The sequence below is a fragment of the Gobio gobio genome, assembly GCF_949357685.1.
Source record: "Gobio gobio genome assembly, chromosome: 22".
NCBI lineage: Eukaryota > Metazoa > Chordata > Actinopteri > Cypriniformes > Gobionidae > Gobio > Gobio gobio.
The window spans coordinates 48,429,864-48,450,162 of NC_137118.1; the positions used below are offsets into that span (position 1 = coordinate 48,429,864).

General features: G+C 41.4%; 2 protein-coding genes across 2 annotated transcripts in view; both read right to left on the reverse strand.

Annotated features, from left to right (window-relative positions):
• LOC307118985 (myelin protein zero-like protein 1) overlaps positions 1–7,261 on the reverse strand; it is a 20,243-nt gene extending 12,982 nt beyond the window's left edge. Inside the window, exons 1-3 of the mRNA XM_079804913.1 lie at positions 7,072–7,261; positions 5,289–5,449; positions 4,013–4,226 (exon numbers count right to left, since the gene is read on the reverse strand). Coding sequence (XP_079661039.1) covers positions 4,013–4,226; positions 5,289–5,449; positions 7,072–7,144 — 448 coding nt within the window. The 5' untranslated portion in view covers positions 7,145–7,261. The remainder of the gene's footprint in view (positions 1–4,012; positions 4,227–5,288; positions 5,450–7,071) is intronic.
• Positions 7,262–13,004: 5,743 nt separating this feature from the next.
• On the reverse strand, positions 13,005–17,768 carry LOC307119268 (myelin protein zero-like protein 1). The gene is made up of 4 exons (XM_079805458.1): positions 17,567–17,768; positions 16,284–16,444; positions 14,282–14,495; positions 13,005–13,378 (listed from the first exon to the last, which is right to left on the reverse strand). The coding sequence occupies exons 1-4, from the start codon at positions 17,637–17,639 to the stop codon at positions 13,281–13,283; spliced, it is 546 nt and encodes a 181-aa protein (XP_079661584.1). The 5' UTR covers positions 17,640–17,768; the 3' UTR covers positions 13,005–13,280.
• Positions 17,769–20,299: the final 2,531 nt, after the last annotated feature.

A 20,299-nucleotide genomic window follows, 5' to 3' on the forward strand; every position in this document is an offset into this window, starting at 1 on the left:
CCAGTGGAGACAGAGGGGATGAACCGAGGGCGGGGCTGAGCGGAGGGCGTGCACCTGAGACCCGCAGTGACGGATTGATTGACAGCTGTCAGACTCGCGAGTCGCAGAGATGGAGAATGACTGGAGTGACGCCAGCTTTGCAGCAGAGCGGTCATTCTCCACCTTCACCTGAAGTGGAGGAGGGTGAAGCGTCTGTAGACACAGACCCAGAGCCTTATCAATGCGAGCCGCTGCTCAAACTGCGTTAACTCCCGATGCCGGCGATAAAGCAGCAGCGCAAGACAACTGACCTAATCTATGAACAGTCAAATCCTTACACTGAATGCCACTAAAAATTAATCAGATATCTGATATACATATGATGTATTTTCATTCAAATGAACTGAATCAGCGCAGCAGCGCAGGACCAATAAGTTCAGACCTAAAAGCCTATTATAAACAGATTTCCTCAAATAAGTTAGACTTTACGCCAGTACGTAACAATAGTGTTGTTCGTCACCGCGGCAACCACTTGCGTGTCAGGGTTTGAAAGTGCGTCTCATGTATGAAACTTATCTGTACACATGACGGGCGGCAATAATATCGCAAGAAAAGCCTGACGTGTACTGACAACTGCATTATTTAACCGCTTTTTCTTCAATACAATGTTAAAGCAAGTGTCAAGTCAGTTTCATTCATAATGTTTCTGCTTCATGTAATATGACAGTTCATACTGGAGTGAAGCCGTTCTCATCGTGTGATTGGGGGAAACATTTCTGAGGGCGTGGTGAGCTCGTGCTAGGGGCGTGGCTAGTGAGCCGTTGGAAGTACCATCATAAGGTGTGTTCGACATCGGCTGCGGCTGGAAGCAACTGATCGGCGAGAGTAGCCGCGTGCAGGCGGGGAGGAGCTGCAAACGGAGACGTGAAGTCGGACACTTTCTGCTTCCCGCAGTGACGCTCGCGCTGTGTTTGCACACTTTATCAGCTGAAGTGAAATAAATGCAATATTTGGCAATACACAGATGTTTCAGAGACATTATTGTCATGTAATACTTTATGCACTGCTTAATACAGCGTGTGTTTGTACAAGAATAAAGTTCAACATATAAGCCTACACTATCAATGAAGTGGGGTCTATGTTTTTAATTAGTTATATTTTGATAAACATGACAATATAACATCGCGACTACATGAAATGAGGTTTTACTGTTATAAAAAACAGATTTGTGCGCATTAGTGGAGCTGAAGGTTTTAGAATAAACACGAAACACACGTCATCGCTGTCATGCAGTGAGTCTGGCCAATCCTGGAACAGCTGTGTCGTCATCAGAGCCCGTGCAGCCTTGTGCAGCTGCTCTGGAGAAACTGCACCGGCTGTAATCGCCGGCTGCTCTCGAATCGCTCTCGCGGCACTTTGTTGACATACGTCACTGTCACGTGGCGTCGGCGCTGCCTCAAGTCGGACAAAATTTCTAACCGGCATGCACTGCTTCAAGTCAGCCGCCGATCGGTCTGCGCATCGCTGGGTGAAGTCGAACAAGCCTATAATCATACGTCACGATGACCCACAACGTCCAATAGGAAAACTCAACTGCAGTAGCCACCGCTCACCTTAAGAGGGCAGCACTTCGGCGGGTTTACACCATATTTATAGAATTAAAACACTTTATACTCAAATGTCAAAACATTTACTCGAATCAATGAACAACATTAATAAAGCCCCAGTATTACAGATCATTAACTAAAAAAAGTTGGTTTAGGGTTTAGTTACCCTTTAACCAGAGCCATAGAGAGAGAGAGAGTTGCGACAACGGAAGTTCAAAACGCTTGATAGTCGCGTGATTCATGTAGACCTCGAATAGTTCCAGGAAGTGCTTTGACGGGCAATTCAAATTGATAGTCACAGTGACAGAACTGCGCTTTTTGGTAATTAATAGTCAATAAATGCATTGATTTTCAATTATTTTATTACACATCGACATGTGTATGTAGCATGAGTATGTAGTTACAGCGATGTTGTTTTTAAAATATATATTTTTTTAATGATGAATAATCTACACAAGCAGGCTTTAATGTACAAGTTATTTTGATTAAAATGTGCTGATCATTTAAAATCTTACTGATTAAACGTCTTACCTTTTAAAAGTGCGTCACAAACGGTGTGTTCTGCTGTAACTCTATGGCGCGGCTGCTACTTCCGGGAACTATTGAGAGTCTCCGCGAGCCGCCATTGCTGTAAAAAAAACCGTTCCATTGGAGTCTATGGAGTTGTCGCAACTCTCTCTCTCTATGGCTCTGCCTTTAACGAGAGTGATTGTGTGTGAATTACTCATACCGTCTCTATTCATTGTGGTTTGTACTTACTGCAAAAGTATTACAATATATGATTATACCGGTTGAGTTTCTAAGCTACTTTAGTGACTTTACTTTAGTCCCAGGACAGCGTTGACACTGCTCTGTGCGCGATCTTCACGTGATGTGTGAGCTTCTGTCTGAGTGTTTGTTTGTTTGTCAGAATATATCAGGCATTAGTTCAACATAATACACATCTGAGGGTCTAAAATTGCTTTAATGATCAACTGGCAGGCCTTAAAACACATAGAAATGACAAAGCTTTGTGAGGACGCAGGTGAAAGATCGACACGGCTCGGCTTTCTGTGTCACAGAAAAAAGCTGAGCTCTGAACTGAGAAGTTTTCCTTATTGTTGTTTTTGAATAGAGCACAATCGCTTTAAATATTCAAACTGGCAAGCCTAAACGCATTTACTTGACAATAAACTTTATGAGGACTGTAAGATTACAAATTTATACATGGTTATATCTAGGTTCCAGTAATAGAATATAACTGAAAACATTATCTATATTTGTGTTTTACATTTTGAAGTAAACTTGAGGAAATTCTAAGGAGATTACGTCAGGCCGTGTAAGTGTTTGAGACATTAAGTATTTTGTCTTTATGCACTTCCTGACTATTTACCATGACAAGTTTAGAGCAATACTGCCTGAGTGATTGGATTAGCATCTGTGCATTTGAATGACATGCTGATTGAATTACGGCTGATGAGACAGGAATGTTTGGGGTGTGTCCCTATATTCCTATGTCTCCTCCCCCTGCTGTATAACCCCTCCCCCTGAAATGTAGATAAATTGCATTGTTTTGTACTGTTAAGTCAGACTGTTTTCGGACGACCTGCAACACAGAGAGTTCTCATTAAAAGAATCACTTCTGTTTGATCCCGAAGTCTCCTGGTCTACATCTTCTGAGTTTCCTACACTTTAGAAGATAAAAGTTCACAACAGGACGAAAGTGAAAGCGATCTGGCTCCTGTCTGTGTGTGTGTGTGTGTGTGTGTGTGTGTGTGTGTGTGTGTGTGTGTGTGTGTGTGTGTGTGTGTCGCAGCGCATAGGCTATAAGAATGGTGATTAACTGACCTGTATAAACTGTGTAAAACATGCAGTTATTATAGTGATTGTGGGCATCTATAAACACAGATAACCGCTCCTGCATCTCTGTGTGCCTGCAAACTGCACTTGATGTGACTGACATGGGAAAATTACGTCGGTTAGAGGTTCTGAATTTCGGTTTCGATTAATCGTACAGCCCTACTCTCAGCGTTCAGTGTTTAGTGTGGAGCTCTTCCTGAGTCTCTCGTGTGTGTGCCTCCGGCTCAAACATGTGCGGCTGCTCCACAACTGCTGACATTAGTCTGAGTGAGATTGGCCTGTTTTGTTGTTGATAGAGTTTCTGAAGCTTAGGCTCCGCCCTCTTCTGTAAGGGGGCGGGGAGCAGCAGCTCATTTGCATTTAAAGGGACACACAACGCGTTTTTGCTCACAGCCAAATAGAGGCAAATTTGACAAGCGATAATAAATGATCTGAGGGTGTTTTGAGCTGAAACCACACACACACATTCTGGACACACCAGAGGTTATATCACATCTTGTGATAATATGTCCCCTTTAATAATCTGGAATAACTTCATCTTTTCTCTGATGACGCCTGTCACTCACAACAGTTTTCCGTCCGCTCACCTTTCATGACAACTCGGACTTTAGTGATGGACATCTGTCCGGTGATGTCCGGAGGATTCTTCACGTCGCAGCTGAAGGTCCCGTTATCCATGAACTGCATCTGGATCACACGGATCGACGCGTCCTTCTTGTTCATGTCTCCGGCCCATTCCACACGGGACTTAAACTGCGGGACCGTGCCCGGAAAAGGCTTCCCGCCGGCGAAATAGAAGATCTGTGGAAGAGGAACATCCATGTTGATCATATGATGCCTGATATTAAAGGGTTAGTTCACCCAAAAATGTAAATTGTGTCATTAATGACTGAGCCTCATGTGGTTGGACACCCGTCAGACCTCCGTTCATCTTCAGACACAAATGAAGATATTTTAGTGTAAATCTGATGCTCTGAAAGGCCTCCATTGGCTCAACTTTACACTCTCAAGACCCTTAAAAGACACTAAAGACTAAAGTTACAAAGTCCATCTCACTACAGCGGCTCTACAATAACTTTATGAAGACGAGAATAGTTTCTGTGCGCAAAAAAAACCCTAAATAACGACTTATATAGTGATGACGATTTCAAAACACGGCCTCATGAAGCTTCGAAGCGTTATGAATCAGTGAGTCGATTCAGCGGTTCAGAGCGTTATGAATCAGTGAGTCGATTCAGCGGTTCAGAGCGTTATGAATCAGTGAGTCGAATCATGATTCGGATCGCGTGTCAAACCGCCAAACTGCTGAAATGTGGCGATCCAAACTGCTGAATCGACTCACTGATTCATAACACTCTGAACCGCTGAATCGACTCACTGATTCATAACACTCTGAACCGCTGAATCGACTCACTGATTCATAACGCTCTGAACCGCTGAATCGACTCACTGATTCATAACGCTCTGAACCGCTGAATCGACTCACTGATTCATAACGCTTCGAAGCTTCATGATGCCGTGTTTTGAAATCGTCATCACTATACAAGTCGTTATTTAGGGTTTTTTTGTGCACAGAAACTATTCTCGTCTTCATAAAGTTATTGTAGAGCCGCTGTAGTGAGATGGACTTTGTAACTTTAGTCTTTAGTGTCTTTTAAGGGTCTTGAGAGTGTAAAGTTGAGCCAATGGAGGCCTTTCAGAGCATCAGATTTACACTAAAATATCTTCATTTGTGTCTGAAGATGAACGGAGGTCTGACGGGTGTCCAACCACATGAGGCTCAGTCATTCATGACACAATTTACAGTTTTGGGTGAACTAACCCTTTAATATACACACATATTACAGGTGAAAAGCGTCTCACTGAGGTGGGTTGTCCCGGGTCTCCCTCCGCCAGGAAAGACCAGGTCACCGTTGCCGAACTGCTGACCACTTCTTTAGACTTAAAACTGCAGCTCAGAGTCGCTGTGGTCCCGTTCTCAACAAACGCCTCGGCTGGAGTGAACACGTCTATCGCAGACACGCCTGAAACATGCCAGAAACACGCCAGTCAGTCATACATGTGTCCACAGACATCTCATCTCTTAAAGGATTAGTTCACTTTTAAATAAACTTTTGCGGATGATTTACTCACCCCCATGTCATCCAAGATGTCCATGTCTTTCTTTCTAAAGTCGAAAAGAAATTAAGGTTTTTGATGAAAACATTCCAGGATTTGTCTCCATATAATGGACTTCAATGGGCTCCAAACGGGTCAAGGTCAAAATGACAGTTTCAGTGCAGCTTTAAACGACACCAGATGATGAATAAGGGTCTGATCTAGACAAACCATCAGCTTCTGAGAGAAACCGAGCAGTATTTATGCTATTATTTTACCTCTTATCAGACGATCGTGATCATCTCTGAGCTCAGACATAACTTCAGCTAAGTGAGGTCAAAATATAGATGTATACGTCGATGCCTCATTAGCGCTTGCACGGATCAGTAGAATGAGGCATCTACGTATACATCTATGACCAGGCTCATATTTGACCTCACTTAGCGGAAGTTATGGCGGAGCTCAGAGATGATCACGTTCGTCTGAGAAAAGGTAAAATAATAGCATAAATACTGCTCGGTTTCTCGCAGAAACGGATCATTTAGCTCGATAAGACCCTTATTCATCATCTGGTGTCGTTTAAAGCCCTTTGACGCTGCACTGAAACTTTAATTTGGACCTTGACCCGTTTGGAGCCCATTGAAGTCCATTATATGGAGAACAATCCTGGAATGTTTTCATCAAAAAGCTTAATTTCTTTTCGACTTTAGAAAGAAAGACATGGACATCATGGATGACATGAGGGTGAGTAAATTATCAGCAAAAGTTTATTTAGAAGTGAACTAATCCTTTAATTATATTATTGTTACATGCATTAGGACTGGGTTAAACATATTACATGTTTACATGCAACCAAATTGGATTGGGAACATAATTATGTCATTAACAAAATTATTATAATGTTATTTGTATAATAAAAACTGCCTTATATGCCATTTATTGTTTCTTGAGAATAGTGAACATGTATTGTGACGATATAGCTACACCCAACACTACATGCTATATTATAAATGTAAATTTAAACCCAGACATAAAGAGCTCTTTATAAAACAGACCATATCAATTGTGTTATAAGGATTACAGCATCTGCTCATTAAAATACAATAAATAAAACATGAATAATTAAATGGTTTGAGTCTTTATTGTTCGTCTCTCCCGGTTTCTTAAAAGAAACTCAAGATAAAGTAACCCTAACACGTTTAATATTACCAGAGTAAATTATCAAAATTAATTTGAGCGTTATTAATTGACCAAATTAACGTTTTCGTTGAGTGAATATAATATAATAGTAATGAGGGAGGCTAATGTGCTAACAGAACAATACGAGCTAAACTTCCTGATCTGAGGAACACATTAAACACACACACATACACTGGATATATTTAAACGAGCTGCTTCACAACATTAAATTAACACAAAACGAGTTTATAGACTCACTTCATGTGATATGAATATAAAATCCCCAGATAATGCCTGATGTTAAATGAGGCTAGCAGGTTAGCACGGAGCTCCGCTAACGAAAACGCCTCAGAAATCAAACAGAACTTACCCGCGAAAATAAACACCACAGAGACACACAATGAAGCATAACTGTGTGTGGAGATCCGAAGCCTTATTTCCATCCTTTAGATTTCATAAATATCGCCCGAGTACCGGAGCCTTAGTGTTTGTTTACAGCATCAGACCGACGGAGTTTCCCGCTGATCTCAGATCAGACTCAGTGACGTCAGCGCTAATGTACCGAACACACTGCACTGATCTCAGATCAGCTCTCATGTACCGAACACACTGCACTTTGAATACATTGGCTTTATTCTGACCTTTGTTGTGAGAATTTTTATTAATCTTTTTATTTTAGCTTTGTGTAAGATTATGACTTAAAATACATTGAATAAAATTAATATTTAAAGTGTTATCTAATATAATATTTTACTTTAACTATTTTATTTGATGTATTTCCTTGACATTACATATGGGGAAAGCCTTTTCCTGTGAAATTCTGAAGCCTGATTGGATCGCAGCCAATGGCGTTCGAGCATTTGCTTGATTGGCTGGCCACTATATAGGCGATCTCGGCATCAGTTTACCTCAGAATCCTTCTCCTTCACCTGGAGCCCGTTGACCAGCGCGACAAGAGTGGACGACGTGTATAGCGAAATCAGTAGAAATTTAGAAATCAGGAATCTGAAGACGTCTTTCCGGATGCGGACTGGGTGCAGTGGCGGCAGCGGAAGGATCGGATTACAGAGCCTATGCGCGGACTTGCTGATTAAGATCCTTCGTGCAAGGCTTTCCATTGTACGCAATACCTGCAGATCGTAGACAGATCGTAGACAGTAGACAGATGTAGACAGATTGTAGACAGTAGACAGATCGTTGACAGTAGACAGATCGCAGACAGATCGTAGACAGTAGACAGATTGCAGACAGTAGACAGATCGTAGACAGTAGACAGATTGTAGACAGTAGACAGATCAGACAGTAGACAGATCATAGACAGTAGACAGACAGTAGACAGATCAGACAGTAGACAGATCATAGACAGTAGACAGATCGTAGACAGTAGACAGATCGTAGACAGTAGACAGATCGTAGACAGTAGACAGACAGTAGACAGATCGTAGACAGTAGACAGATCGTAGATTGTAGACAGTAGACAGACAGTAGACCGATCATAGACAGTAGACAGATCATAGACAGTAGACAGATCGTAGACAGTAGACAGATCAGACAGTAGACAGATCGTAGACAGTAGACAGATCAGACAGTAGACAGATCGTAGACAGTAGACAGATCAGACAGTAGACAGATCGTAGGCAGTAGACAGATCGTAGACAGTAGACAAATTGTAGACAGTAGACAGACAGTAGACAGATCGTAGACAGTAGACATATCGTAGATTGTAGACAGTAGACAGACAGTAGACAGATCATAGACAGACAGTAGACAGTACATAGACAGTAGACAGATCGTAGACAGTAGACAGACAGTAAACAGATCGTAGAAAGACAGTAGACAGTACGTAGACAGTAGACAGATCGTAGACAGTAGACAGACAGTAAACAGATCGTAAACAGATCGTAGACAGACAGTAGACAGTAGACAGATCGTAGACAGTAGACAGACAGTAAACAGATCGTAAACAGATCGTAGACAGATCGTAGATTGTAGACAGTAGACAGATCGTAGACAGTAGACAGACAGTAGACAGATTGTAGATTGTAGACAGTAGAAAGATCGTAGACAGTAGACAGATCGTAGACAGACAGTAGACAGACAGTAGACAGATCGTAGATTGTAGACAGTAGAAAGATCGTAGACAGTAGACAGATCGTAGACAGACAGTAGACAGGTCGTAGACAGTAGAGAGGTCGTAGACAGACAGTAGACAGGTCGTAGACAATAGACAGACAGTAGACAGATCATAGACAGTAGACAGATCGTAGACAGGTCATAGACAGTAGACAGATCGTAGATTGTAGACAGTAGAAAGATCGTAGACAGTAGACAGATCGTAGACAGACAGTAGACAGGTCGTAGACAGTAGAGAGGTCGTAGACAGACAGTAGACAGATAGTAGACAGTAGACAGGTCGTAGACAGTAGACAGACAGTAGACAGATCATAGACAGTAGACAGATTGTAGACAGGTCATAGACAGTAGACAGATCGTAGACAGTAGACAGACAGTAAACAGATCGTAGACAGACAGTAGACAGGTCGTAGACAGTAGACAGACAGTAAACAGATCGTAGACAGTAGACAGATCGTAGACAGTAGACAGGTCGTAGACAGTAGACAGACAGTAAACAGATCGTAGACAGACAGTAGACAGATCGTAGACAGTAGACAGGTCGTAGACAGTAGACAGACAGTAAACAGATCGTAGACAGTAGACAGACAGTAGACAGATCGTAGACAGACAGTAGACAGATCGTAGACAGTAGACAGATCGTAGACAGGTCGTAGACAGTAGACAGACAGTAAACAGATCGTAGACAGACAGTAGACAGATCGTAGACAGTAGACAGACTGTAGACAGATTGTAGACAGTAGACAGAAAGTAGACAGGTCGTAGATACTAGACAGACAGTAGACAGATTGTAGACAGTAAACAGATTGTAGACAGTAGACAGATTGTAGACAGTAGACAGATTGGAGACAGACAGTAGACAGATCGTAGACAGTAGACAGGTCGTAGACAGTAGACAGACAGTAAACAGATCGTAGACAGTAGACAGACAGTAGACAGATCGTAGACAGTAGACAGGTCGTAGACAGTAGACAGACAGTAAACAGATCGTAGACAGACAGTAGACAGATCGTAGACAGTAGACAGATCGTAGACAGGTCATAGACAGTAGACAGATCGTAGACAGTAGACAGGTCGTAGACAGTAGACAGACAGTAAACAGATCGTAGACAGTAGACAGATCGTAGACAGTAGACAGGTCGTAGACAGTAGACAGACAGTAAACAGATCGTAGACAGTAGACAGATCGTAGACAGTAGACAGGTCGTAGACAGTAGACAGACAGTAAACAGATCGTAGACAGACAGTAGACAGATCATAGACAGTAGACAGACTGTAGACAGATTGTAGACAGTAGACAGAAAGTAGACAGTAGACAGGTCGTAGATACTAGACAGACAGTAGACAGATTGTAGACAGTAAACAGATTGTAGACAGTAGACAGATTGTAGACAGTAGACAGATTGGAGACAGACAGTAGACAGATCGTAGACAGTAGACAGGTCGTAGACAGTAGACAGACAGTAAACAGATCGTAGACAGTAGACAGACAGTAGACAGATCGTAGACAGTAGACAGGTCGTAGACAGTAGACAGACAGTAAACAGATCGTAGACAGACAGTAGACAGATCGTAGACAGTAGACAGATCGTAGACAGGTCATAGACAGTAGACAGATCGTAGACAGTAGACAGGTCGTAGACAGTAGACAGACAGTAAACAGATCGTAGACAGTAGACAGATCGTAGACAGTAGACAGGTCGTAGACAGTAGACAGACAGTAAACAGATCGTAGACAGTAGACAGATCGTAGACAGTAGACAGGTCGTAGACAGTAGACAGACAGTAAACAGATCGTAGACAGACAGTAGACAGATCATAGACAGTAGACAGATCGTAGACAGGTCATAGACAGTAGACAGATCGTAGACAGTAGACAGGTCGTAGACAGTAGACAGACAGTAAACAGATCGTAGACAGTAGACAGATCGTAGACAGTAGACAGGTCGTAGACAGTAGACAGACAGTAAACAGATCGTAGACAGACAGTAGACAGATCGTAGACAGTAGACAGGTCGTAGACAGTAGACAGACAGTAAACAGATCGTAGACAGTAGACAGATCGTAGACAGTAGACAGGTCGTAGACAGTAGACAGACAGTAAACAGATCGTAGACAGACAGTAGACAGATCGTAGACAGTAGACAGGTCGTAGACAGTAGACAGACAGTAAACAGATCGTAGACAGTAGACAGACAGTAGACAGATCGTAGACAGTAGACAGGTCGTAGACAGTAGACAGACAGTAAACAGATCGTAGACAGACAGTAGACAGATCGTAGACAGTAGACAGACTGTAGACAGATTGTAGACAGTAGACAGAAAGTAGACAGTAGACAGGTCGTAGATACTAGACAGACAGTAGACAGATTGTAGACAGTAAACAGATTGTAGACAGTAGACAGATTGGAGACAGTAGACAGATTGTAGACAGACAGTAGACAGACAGTAGACAGATTGTAGACAGACAGTAAACAGACAGTAGACAGACAGTAGACAGACAGTAAACAGATTGTAGACAGACAGTAGACAGATTGTAGACAGTAGACAGACAGTAGACAGTTTGTAGACAGTAAACAGATTGTAGACAGTAGACAGATTGTAGACAGTAGACAGATTGGAGACAGACAGTAGACAGATTGTAGACAGTAGACAGACAGTAGACAGACAGTAGACAGGTCATAGACAGTAGACAGATCGTAGACAGTAGACAGGTTGTAGACAGTAGACAGACAGTAGACAGTTTGTAGACAGTAGACAGACAGTAAACAGATCATAGACAGTAGACAGACAGTAGACAGGTCGTAGACAGTAGACAGGTCGTAGACAGTAGACAGACAGTAGACAGGTCGTAGACAGTAGACAGTAGACAGGTCGTAGACAGTAGACAGGTCATAGACAGTAGACAGACATAGACAGCTTCTGGAGGCTCTTCTGAGGAGCTGATGTCTGCCCAGCTCCACCCTGACCTCTTTGGCCTCAGAGTTAATGATCATCCTCAGGGAAGCTGAGGGAAGCGTGGGATTGGACAAGGCAGCCCAGCAACGGCCAGAAGTGACGCAAAATCTCACAATAAAACAAACTTCTTTTTATTAGCGTCTACACTTATCCTTACAAGAGATGAAAGAATCCACGCAATTATTAGTGAATGAGACCCAGTGTGTGTTCATGTGATTTATTCATAATACTTCATTATTACAATATACAAATATGAAATTAAAGACACCCCACAGAATAAAGGTTTATATTTGTGACGCTGTGCATTTGATCATAAACAGGACAAGCATCAGCTGAATAAACATCAGCAATACAGACAGGGGGTGTGTTTAATGAACTTTAAAATCACAGATGGATTAATACATCGACAAAAGAACACAAACAAGAACGAGATGTAAACCTAGCACAATTAACACATTATCATCTCTCTCGGTGTGCATGTGCAATGAGAGCAGCCCTGAGACTAAAGTACTTAATCCATAAATAACTCACGCTAAAATATGCAATATAATGCTTCAGTGATGAAAACAATAACGTAACACAGGTTTCTCTAGAGCTGGTCAGAGCCAGAAACTCAAGGTTGGATTTGGCTCTAGTTGTAGTTTAAAGGGATAGTTCACCCAAAAATGAAAATTAGCCCATGATTTCCTCTCCCTCAAGTCATCCGAGGTGTGTGTGACATTCTTCTTTCAGACGAATATAATCTGAGTTATATTACAAAAGTCCAGGCGAATCCAAGCATTAGAATTTAATTTATAGTTGCTCTGTTTTTGAAGTCCATAAAAGTGCATCTGTCCGTCATATAACTGCTCCAGCGGCTCTGGGGTGTTAATAAAGGCCTTCTGAAGCGAATCCACGCGTTTGTGGAAGAAAAATATCCATATTTATAACTTTATCAAGTAAACTTTCGGCCTCCGCCTTCCCTGTTCAATTTATGGAGAAAGTCTTTCCATCCGCAGGGGAACTTTCAACACTAGCGCCACCAGGTCATGACGTCACACACACATCTGGAGTTTCACTTTCAACATTCAACACTTTTCCACAGAAGGCGGAGGCCGAAAGTTTACTTGATAAAGTTTTAAATATGAATATTTTTCTTCCACAAACGCATTGATTCGCTTCAGAAGGCCTTTATTAACACCCCAGAGCCGCTGGAGCAGTTATATGACGCACAGATGCACTTTTATGGACTTCAAAAACAGAGCAACTATGAATCCAATTCTAAAGCTTGGATTAGCCTGAACTTTTGTAACAACTCAGATTATATTCGACTGAAAGAAGAATGTCACACACACCTCGGATGACTTGAGGGAGAGGAAAACATGGGGTTATTTTCATTTTTGGGTGAACTATCCCTTTAATATTTAGATGGATATACATTGAGTAATAACTGGACTATGAAGGACTGAAGGGTGTCCACTGAAGCTCCTGTAGTGTGTGATGACCGTCTCATGCCTCGGTCACACGGGTCCAGATCCACTTCATCCCTGAGATGAGCCGAGCCGCCAGCGCTTCCACACACGACTGCAGATCTCCTGCCGCTGATCCTGCAGATTACACACACTCTTATTCAGCACACACACCACATTTAAGCAAAACTCTTATTTCTCATTGAAATCTAGACCTGCAGCAACCTAATAAAAAGGAAATCAGCTGACTGTTTTATACTGTACTTTCCTAAGCAGGGCAGAGTATTTTTGACATGCGCTATTCAAACTGATGTGTAATTGACTGTGGGCATTGCAGACAGTCACAGAAGAGAAAGAAATCTGCTTATAGTGTGACCATTATAGTCCCAGCTCATATTTTATCTGTTAATATTTTATGCATTTATGAGCATCTAATAGTTTGACCCACTACTTGCAGTCCTGAATTCCGTTATTTTGTGTGTTGTTTGATAATATATATATCTCTTCCTTTCTTTTTGTCTCTCATTCACTTTTCCCTCTCTTTACTGTTACAGAAAGATAATCTGCACTACCATTTTGCAGTGTAGAAAGAGCTGTCATATTACTTATTTTGTTAGTTTTTAACATTATACTTTTTCGTACAGCTAAAGCATCTCAAATAAAACATTGAAACTGAGTACATGAAAAAAAAAAAACTCTTATTTCTTCTTATGAATTATAGGATGAACACCTGTGGCGTTCACACCGGACGCGATTTGCGCGAAGGTGGACGCTTGAACATTTTGAGTTTACTCGCTTCAATCGCGCGTGAAATTTGCGCGAATCGCGTGTGACATTCTCTTCAAAACAGACGTGATTCTCCTCATGGGCGGAGCTTCTGCCAGCGGCTCGTCTCGTTGAGAAATGTCTGACATGGGCTGTGTTTACACGTCTTTTTTTTGTTAAAATCTACTGTTAATGTGTGACAAAACGTAGTTAAGACTTTTTCAGTCGATAATGTAGTTGTTTAAAGCTCAAATCTGTGGTTTTCCGTCCGCTCACCTTTCATGACCACTCGGACTTTAGTGCTGGCCATTGCTCCGGTGATGTCCGGAGGATTCTTCACGTCGCAGCTGAACGTCCCAGTGTCCGCCAACTGCATCTGGATCACGCGGATCGACGCGTCCTTCTTGTTCATGTCTCCGGCCCATTCCACACGGGACTTAAACTGCGGGAGCGAGCTCGGAAAAGACTTCCCGGCGAAGTAATAGAAGATCTGTGGAAGAGGAACATGAGAGTTTACATCAAAGGCTTACAGGAAGAAACTCGTGACTACATTCACATGGTCCAGCGTGGACAGACTGATTTTAACGGTTCCATGAGCTTCTGTGACGATAGAGCCCGACTGATATGGGTTTGAGGGCCGATGCTGATATTAGAGAGTAAAAAAGTCTGATATATGGGCCGATATTCTTCATGTGTACACTCACCTAAAGGAACACCTGTTCAATTTCTCATTAATGCAATTATCTAATCAACCAATCACATGGCAGTTGCTTCTGTGCATTTAGGGGTGTGGTCCTGGTCAATCTCCTGAACTCCACACTGAATGTCGGAATGGGAAAGAAAGGCGATTTAAGCTATTTTGAGCGTGGCATGGTTGTTGGTGCCAGACGGGCCGGTCTGAGTATTTCACAATCTGCTCAGTTACTGGGATTTTCAAACACAACCATTTCTAGGGTTTACAAAGAATGGTGTGAAAAGGGAAAAGCATCCAGTATGCGTCAGTCCTGTGGGAGAAAATGCCTTGTTGATGCTAGAGGTCAGAGGTCATGGGCCGACTGATTCAAGCTGATAGAAGAGCAACTTTGACTGAAAGAACCACTCGTTACAACCGAGGTCTGCAGCAAAGCATTTGTGAAGCCACAATTCACACAACCTTGAGGCGGATGGGCTACAACAGCAGAAGACCCCACCGGGTACCACTCATCTCCACTACTAATAGGAAAAAGAGGCGACAATTTGCACGAAAATTGGACAGTTGAAGACTGTAAAAATGTTCCCTGGTCTGATGAGTCTGGATTTCTGTTGAGACATTCAGATGGTAGAGTCAGAATTTGGCGTAAACAGAATGAGAACATGGATCCATCATGCCTTGTTCCCACTGTGCAGGCTGGTGGTGGTGGTGTAATGGTGTGGGGGATGTTTTCTTGGCACACTTTAGGCCCCTTAGTGCCAATTGGGCATGGTTTAAATGCCACGGCCTACCTGAGCATTGTTTCTGACCATCTCCATCCCTTTATGAGCACCATGTCCCCATCCTCTGATGGCTACTTCCAGCAGGATAATGCTCCGTCACAAAGCTCCAATCATTTCAAACTGGTTTCTTGAACATGACAATGAGTTCACTGGACTAAAATGGCCGCCACAGTCACCAGATCTCAACCCAATAGAGCATCTTTGGGATGTGGTGGAACGGGAGCTTCGTGCCCTGGATGTGCATCCCACAAATCTCCATCAACTGCAGATGCTCTCCTATCAATATGGCCAACATTTCTAAAGAATGCTTTCAGCAGCTTGTTGAGTCAATGCCACGTAGAATTAAGGCAGTTCTGAAGGCCAAAGGGGTCAAACACAGTATTAGTGTGTGTTCCTAATAATCCTTTATGTGAGTGTATATTATAGTACAGTACTGGGACACCAGTAGCAAACAACAGCGCGCTCTGCTGGACAAACTACGTAATTACACCCTTTACATTATGACCACTGACCGGGGAATAACACTGATGATCTGTTAGTGGGTGGGATATATTAGGCAGCAAGTGAACATTTTGTCCTCAGAGTTGATGTGTTAGAAGCAGGAAAAATGGGCAAGCGTAAGGATTTGAGCGAGTTTGACAAGGGCCAGATTGTGACGGCTAAACGACTGGGTCAGAGTATCTCCAGCACACCTTCAGGGGTCTAGTGGAGTCCATGCCTCAATAGGTCAGAGGGACAAACGCAATATTAGGTCATAATGTTATGCCTGGTGTATGTTAACTGGGGTTGAGAACCAGAGCCTCACCGCTGTGGGCCGTCCCGGGTCTCCCTCCGGCAGGAATGACCACCACACCGAAGCCGAACTGCTGACCATCTCTGGAGACGCAAAACTGCAGCTCAGAGTCGCTGTGGTCCCGTTCTCAACAAACGCCTCGGCTGGAGTGAACACGTCTATCGCACACACGCCTGAAACACGCCAGAAACACGCCAGTCAGTCATACATGTGTCCACAGACATCTCAATTATATTACTGGCTGGGTTAAACATATTAAATGTTTAGATTACAACAACCAAATCAGAGTAGGAACCTAAGTACACCATCATCATGTTATCAGTATAATATAATGACAATAGAATCATGAAATTTGTGTCAATGCCCACTACACTGCAAAAAATGCTTTTCTTACTTAGCATTTTTGTCTTGTTTTCAGTCCAAATATCAAAAAAATCTTACATTAAGAAGCATTTACTAGACAAGCAAAAGTTGTCGTCTTGTTTTGGGGGAAAAGAACTCAAAATGAAGGGAGTTTTTGCTTAAAATAAGCAAAATAATCTGCCAATGGGGTAAGCAAAATAATCTTGTTTTCTGTTTGAATTAACATTATTTTGCTTACCCCATTGGCAGATTATTTTGCTAATTTTAAGCAAAAACTCCCTTCATTTTGAGTTATTTTCCCCCAAAACAAGACGACAACTTTTGCTTGTCTAGTAAATGCTTCTTAATGTAAGATTTTTTTGATATTTGGACTGAAAACAAGACAAAAATACTAAGTAAGAAAAGCATTTTTTGCAGTGTATGCTATATTATATTTATATATCACTGAATGATTACCATAGTAATACACATGACTTCTTCACACAATACCATAGTAAATATAAAACAGACCATATCTATTACAGCATCTGCTCATCAAAATACAATAAATAAAACATGAATAATTAAATTATTTGAGTCTTTATTGTCCGTTTGATTAAAGGGATAGTTGGTTTACTCACTCAAACCTGTAGGAGTTTCTTTGTTCTGTTGAACACAAAGGAAGATGTTTGGAAGAGGTTTGATCTTTCCAAACATCTTCCTTTGTGTTGAACATAAAGAAACTCACAGAACAATACGAGCCAGGTCAGATTTCTGTCTGGACTTCATGACCCGAGAAACACATTAAACACAAAACGAGAGCTGTTCTTTATAGACTCACTTCATGTGATATGAATATAAAATCCCCAGATAATGCCTGATGTTAACTGAGGCTAGCAGGTTAGCACGGAGCTCCGCTAACGAAAACGCCTCAGAAATCAAACAGAACTTACCCGCGAAAATAAACACCACAGAGACACACAATGAAGCATAACTGTGTGTGGAGATCCGAAGCCTTATTTCCATCCTCTTAGCGCCCGTGTCCCGGAGCCTTAGTGTTTGTTTCTTCCGTACTGGCAGTGCAGACGCTATAAGCGCATTATTACCTCAGTGTTTGTGTGCACGACTTTACCTTTACAGACGAGTTTCCCGCTAATCTCATTAGACTTTCTTCTTCTTCTGAGATGGCGGATTGACAAACAACGAAACTGTTCTTTGGCGCCACCGACTGGTGTGGAGTGTGAATCAAAATGGCGTATTCCCGCCTCTTTTATCATCCCAGAACCATAGAAAAGTGCATCTATCCATCATAAAAGTGCTTTTATGATGGATGGATGCACTTTTATGATGGACTGATGCACTTTTATGATGGATGGATGCACTTTTATGATGGACAGATGCACTTTTATGATGGATAGATGCACTTTTATGATGTATAGATGCACTTTTGAGATGGATAGATGCACTTTTATGATGTATAGATGCACTTTTATGATGGATGGATGCACTTTTATGATGGATAGATGCTCTTTTATGATGGACGGATGCACTTTTATGATGGACAGATGCACTTTTATGATGGATGGATGCACTTTTATGATGGATGGATGCTCTTTTATGATGGATGGATGCTCTTTTATGATGGATAGATGCACTTTTATGATGGATAGATGCACTTTTATGATGGATGGATGCACTTTTATGATGGATAGATGCTCTTTTATGATGGATGGATGCACTTTTATGATGTATAGATGCACTTTTATGATGGATGGATGCACTTTTATGATGTATAGATGCACTTTTATGATGGATGGATGCACTTTTATGATGGATAGATGCTCTTTTATGATGGACGGATGCACTTTTATGATGGATAGATGCTCTTTTATGATGGATGGATGCACTTTTATGATGGATGGATGCACTTTTATGATGGATGGATGCACTTTTATGATGGATAGATGCTCTTTTATGATGGACGGATGCACTTTTATGATGGACTGATGCACTTTTATGATGGATAGATGCTCTTTTATGATGGATAGATGCTCTTTTATGATGGATAGATGCACTTTTATGATGGATAGATGCTCTTTTATGATGGATAGATGCACTTTTATGATGGATGGATGCTCTTTTATGATGGATAGATGCACTTTTATGATGGATAGATGCTCTTTTATGATGGATAGATGCACTTTTATGATGGATGGATGCTCTTTTATGATGGATAGATGCACTTTTATGATGGATGGATGCACTTTTATGATGGATAGATGCTCTTTTATGATGGATAGATGCTCTTTTATGATGGATAGATGCACTTTTATGATGGACAGATGCACTTTTATGATGGACAGATGCTCTTTTATGATGGATAGATGCACTTTTATGATGGATGGATGCTCTTTTATGATGGATAGATGCACTTTTATGATGGATGGATGCACTTTTATGATGGATAGATGCTCTTTTATGATGGATAGATGCACTTTTATGATGGATAGATGCACTTTTATGATGGACGGATGCACTTTTATGATGGATGGATGCACTTTTATGATGGACAGATGCTCTTTTATGATGGATAGATGCACTTTTATGATGGACAGATGCTCTTTTATGATGGATAGATGCACTTTTATGATGTATAGATGCACTTTTATGATGGACAGATGCACTTTTATGATGGACAGATGCTCTTTTATGATGGATAGATGCACTTTTATGATGGACAGATGCACTTTTATGATGGATGGATAGATGCACTTTTATGATGTATAGATGCACTTTTATGATGGACAGATGCTCTTTTATGATGGATAGATGCACTTTTATGATGGACAGATGCTCTTTTATGATGGATAGATGCACTTTTATGATGGACAGATGCTCTTTTATGATGGATAGATGCACTTTTATGATGGATAGATGCACTTTTATGATGGACAGATGCACTTTTATGATGGACAGATGCTCTTTTATGATGTATAGATGCACTTTTATGATGGATAGATGCACTTTTATGATGGATAGATGCACTTTTATGATGGACAGATGCTCTTTTATGATGGATAGATGCACTTTTATGATGGACAGATGCTCTTTTATGATGGATAGATGCACTTTTATGATGGATAGATGAACTTTTATGATGGACAGATGCACTTTTATGATGGACAGATGCTCTTTTATGATGGATAGATGCACTTTTATGATGGACAGATGCACTTTTATGATGGATAGATGTACTTTTATGATGGACAGATGCACTTTTATGATGGACAGATGCTCTTTTATGATGGATAGATGCTCTTTTATGATGGATGGATGCACTTTTATGATGGACAGATGCACTTTTATGATGGATAGATGCACTTTTATGATGTATAGATGCACTTTTATGATGGACAGATGCTCTTTTATGATGGATAGATGCACTTTTATGATGGACAGATGCTCTTTTATGATGGATAGATGCACTTTTATGATGGATAGATGCACTTTTATGATGGATAGATGCACTTTTATCATGGACAGATGCACTTTTATGATGGACAGATGCTCTTTTATGATGGATAGATGCACTTTTATGATGGATGGATGGATGCACTTTTATGATGGATGGATAGATGCACTTTTATGATGGATAGATGCACTTTTATGATGGATAGATGCACTTT

Excerpts from the sequence above, each read along its gene's own strand:
- LOC307119268 (XM_079805458.1), bottom strand. The coding sequence starts at position 17,639 with ATGGAAATAAGGCTTCGGATCTCCACACACAGTTATGCTTCATTGTGT. Across the intron at positions 14,496-16,283 it reads ACCCGGGACGGCCCACAGCG|ATCTTCTATTACTTCGCCGG; the intron begins GTGAGGCTCTGG and ends CCTCTTCCACAG. Across the intron at positions 13,379-14,281 it reads AGTCCGAGTGGTCATGAAAG|GATCAGCGGCAGGAGATCTG; the intron begins GTGAGCGGACGG and ends TGTAATCTGCAG.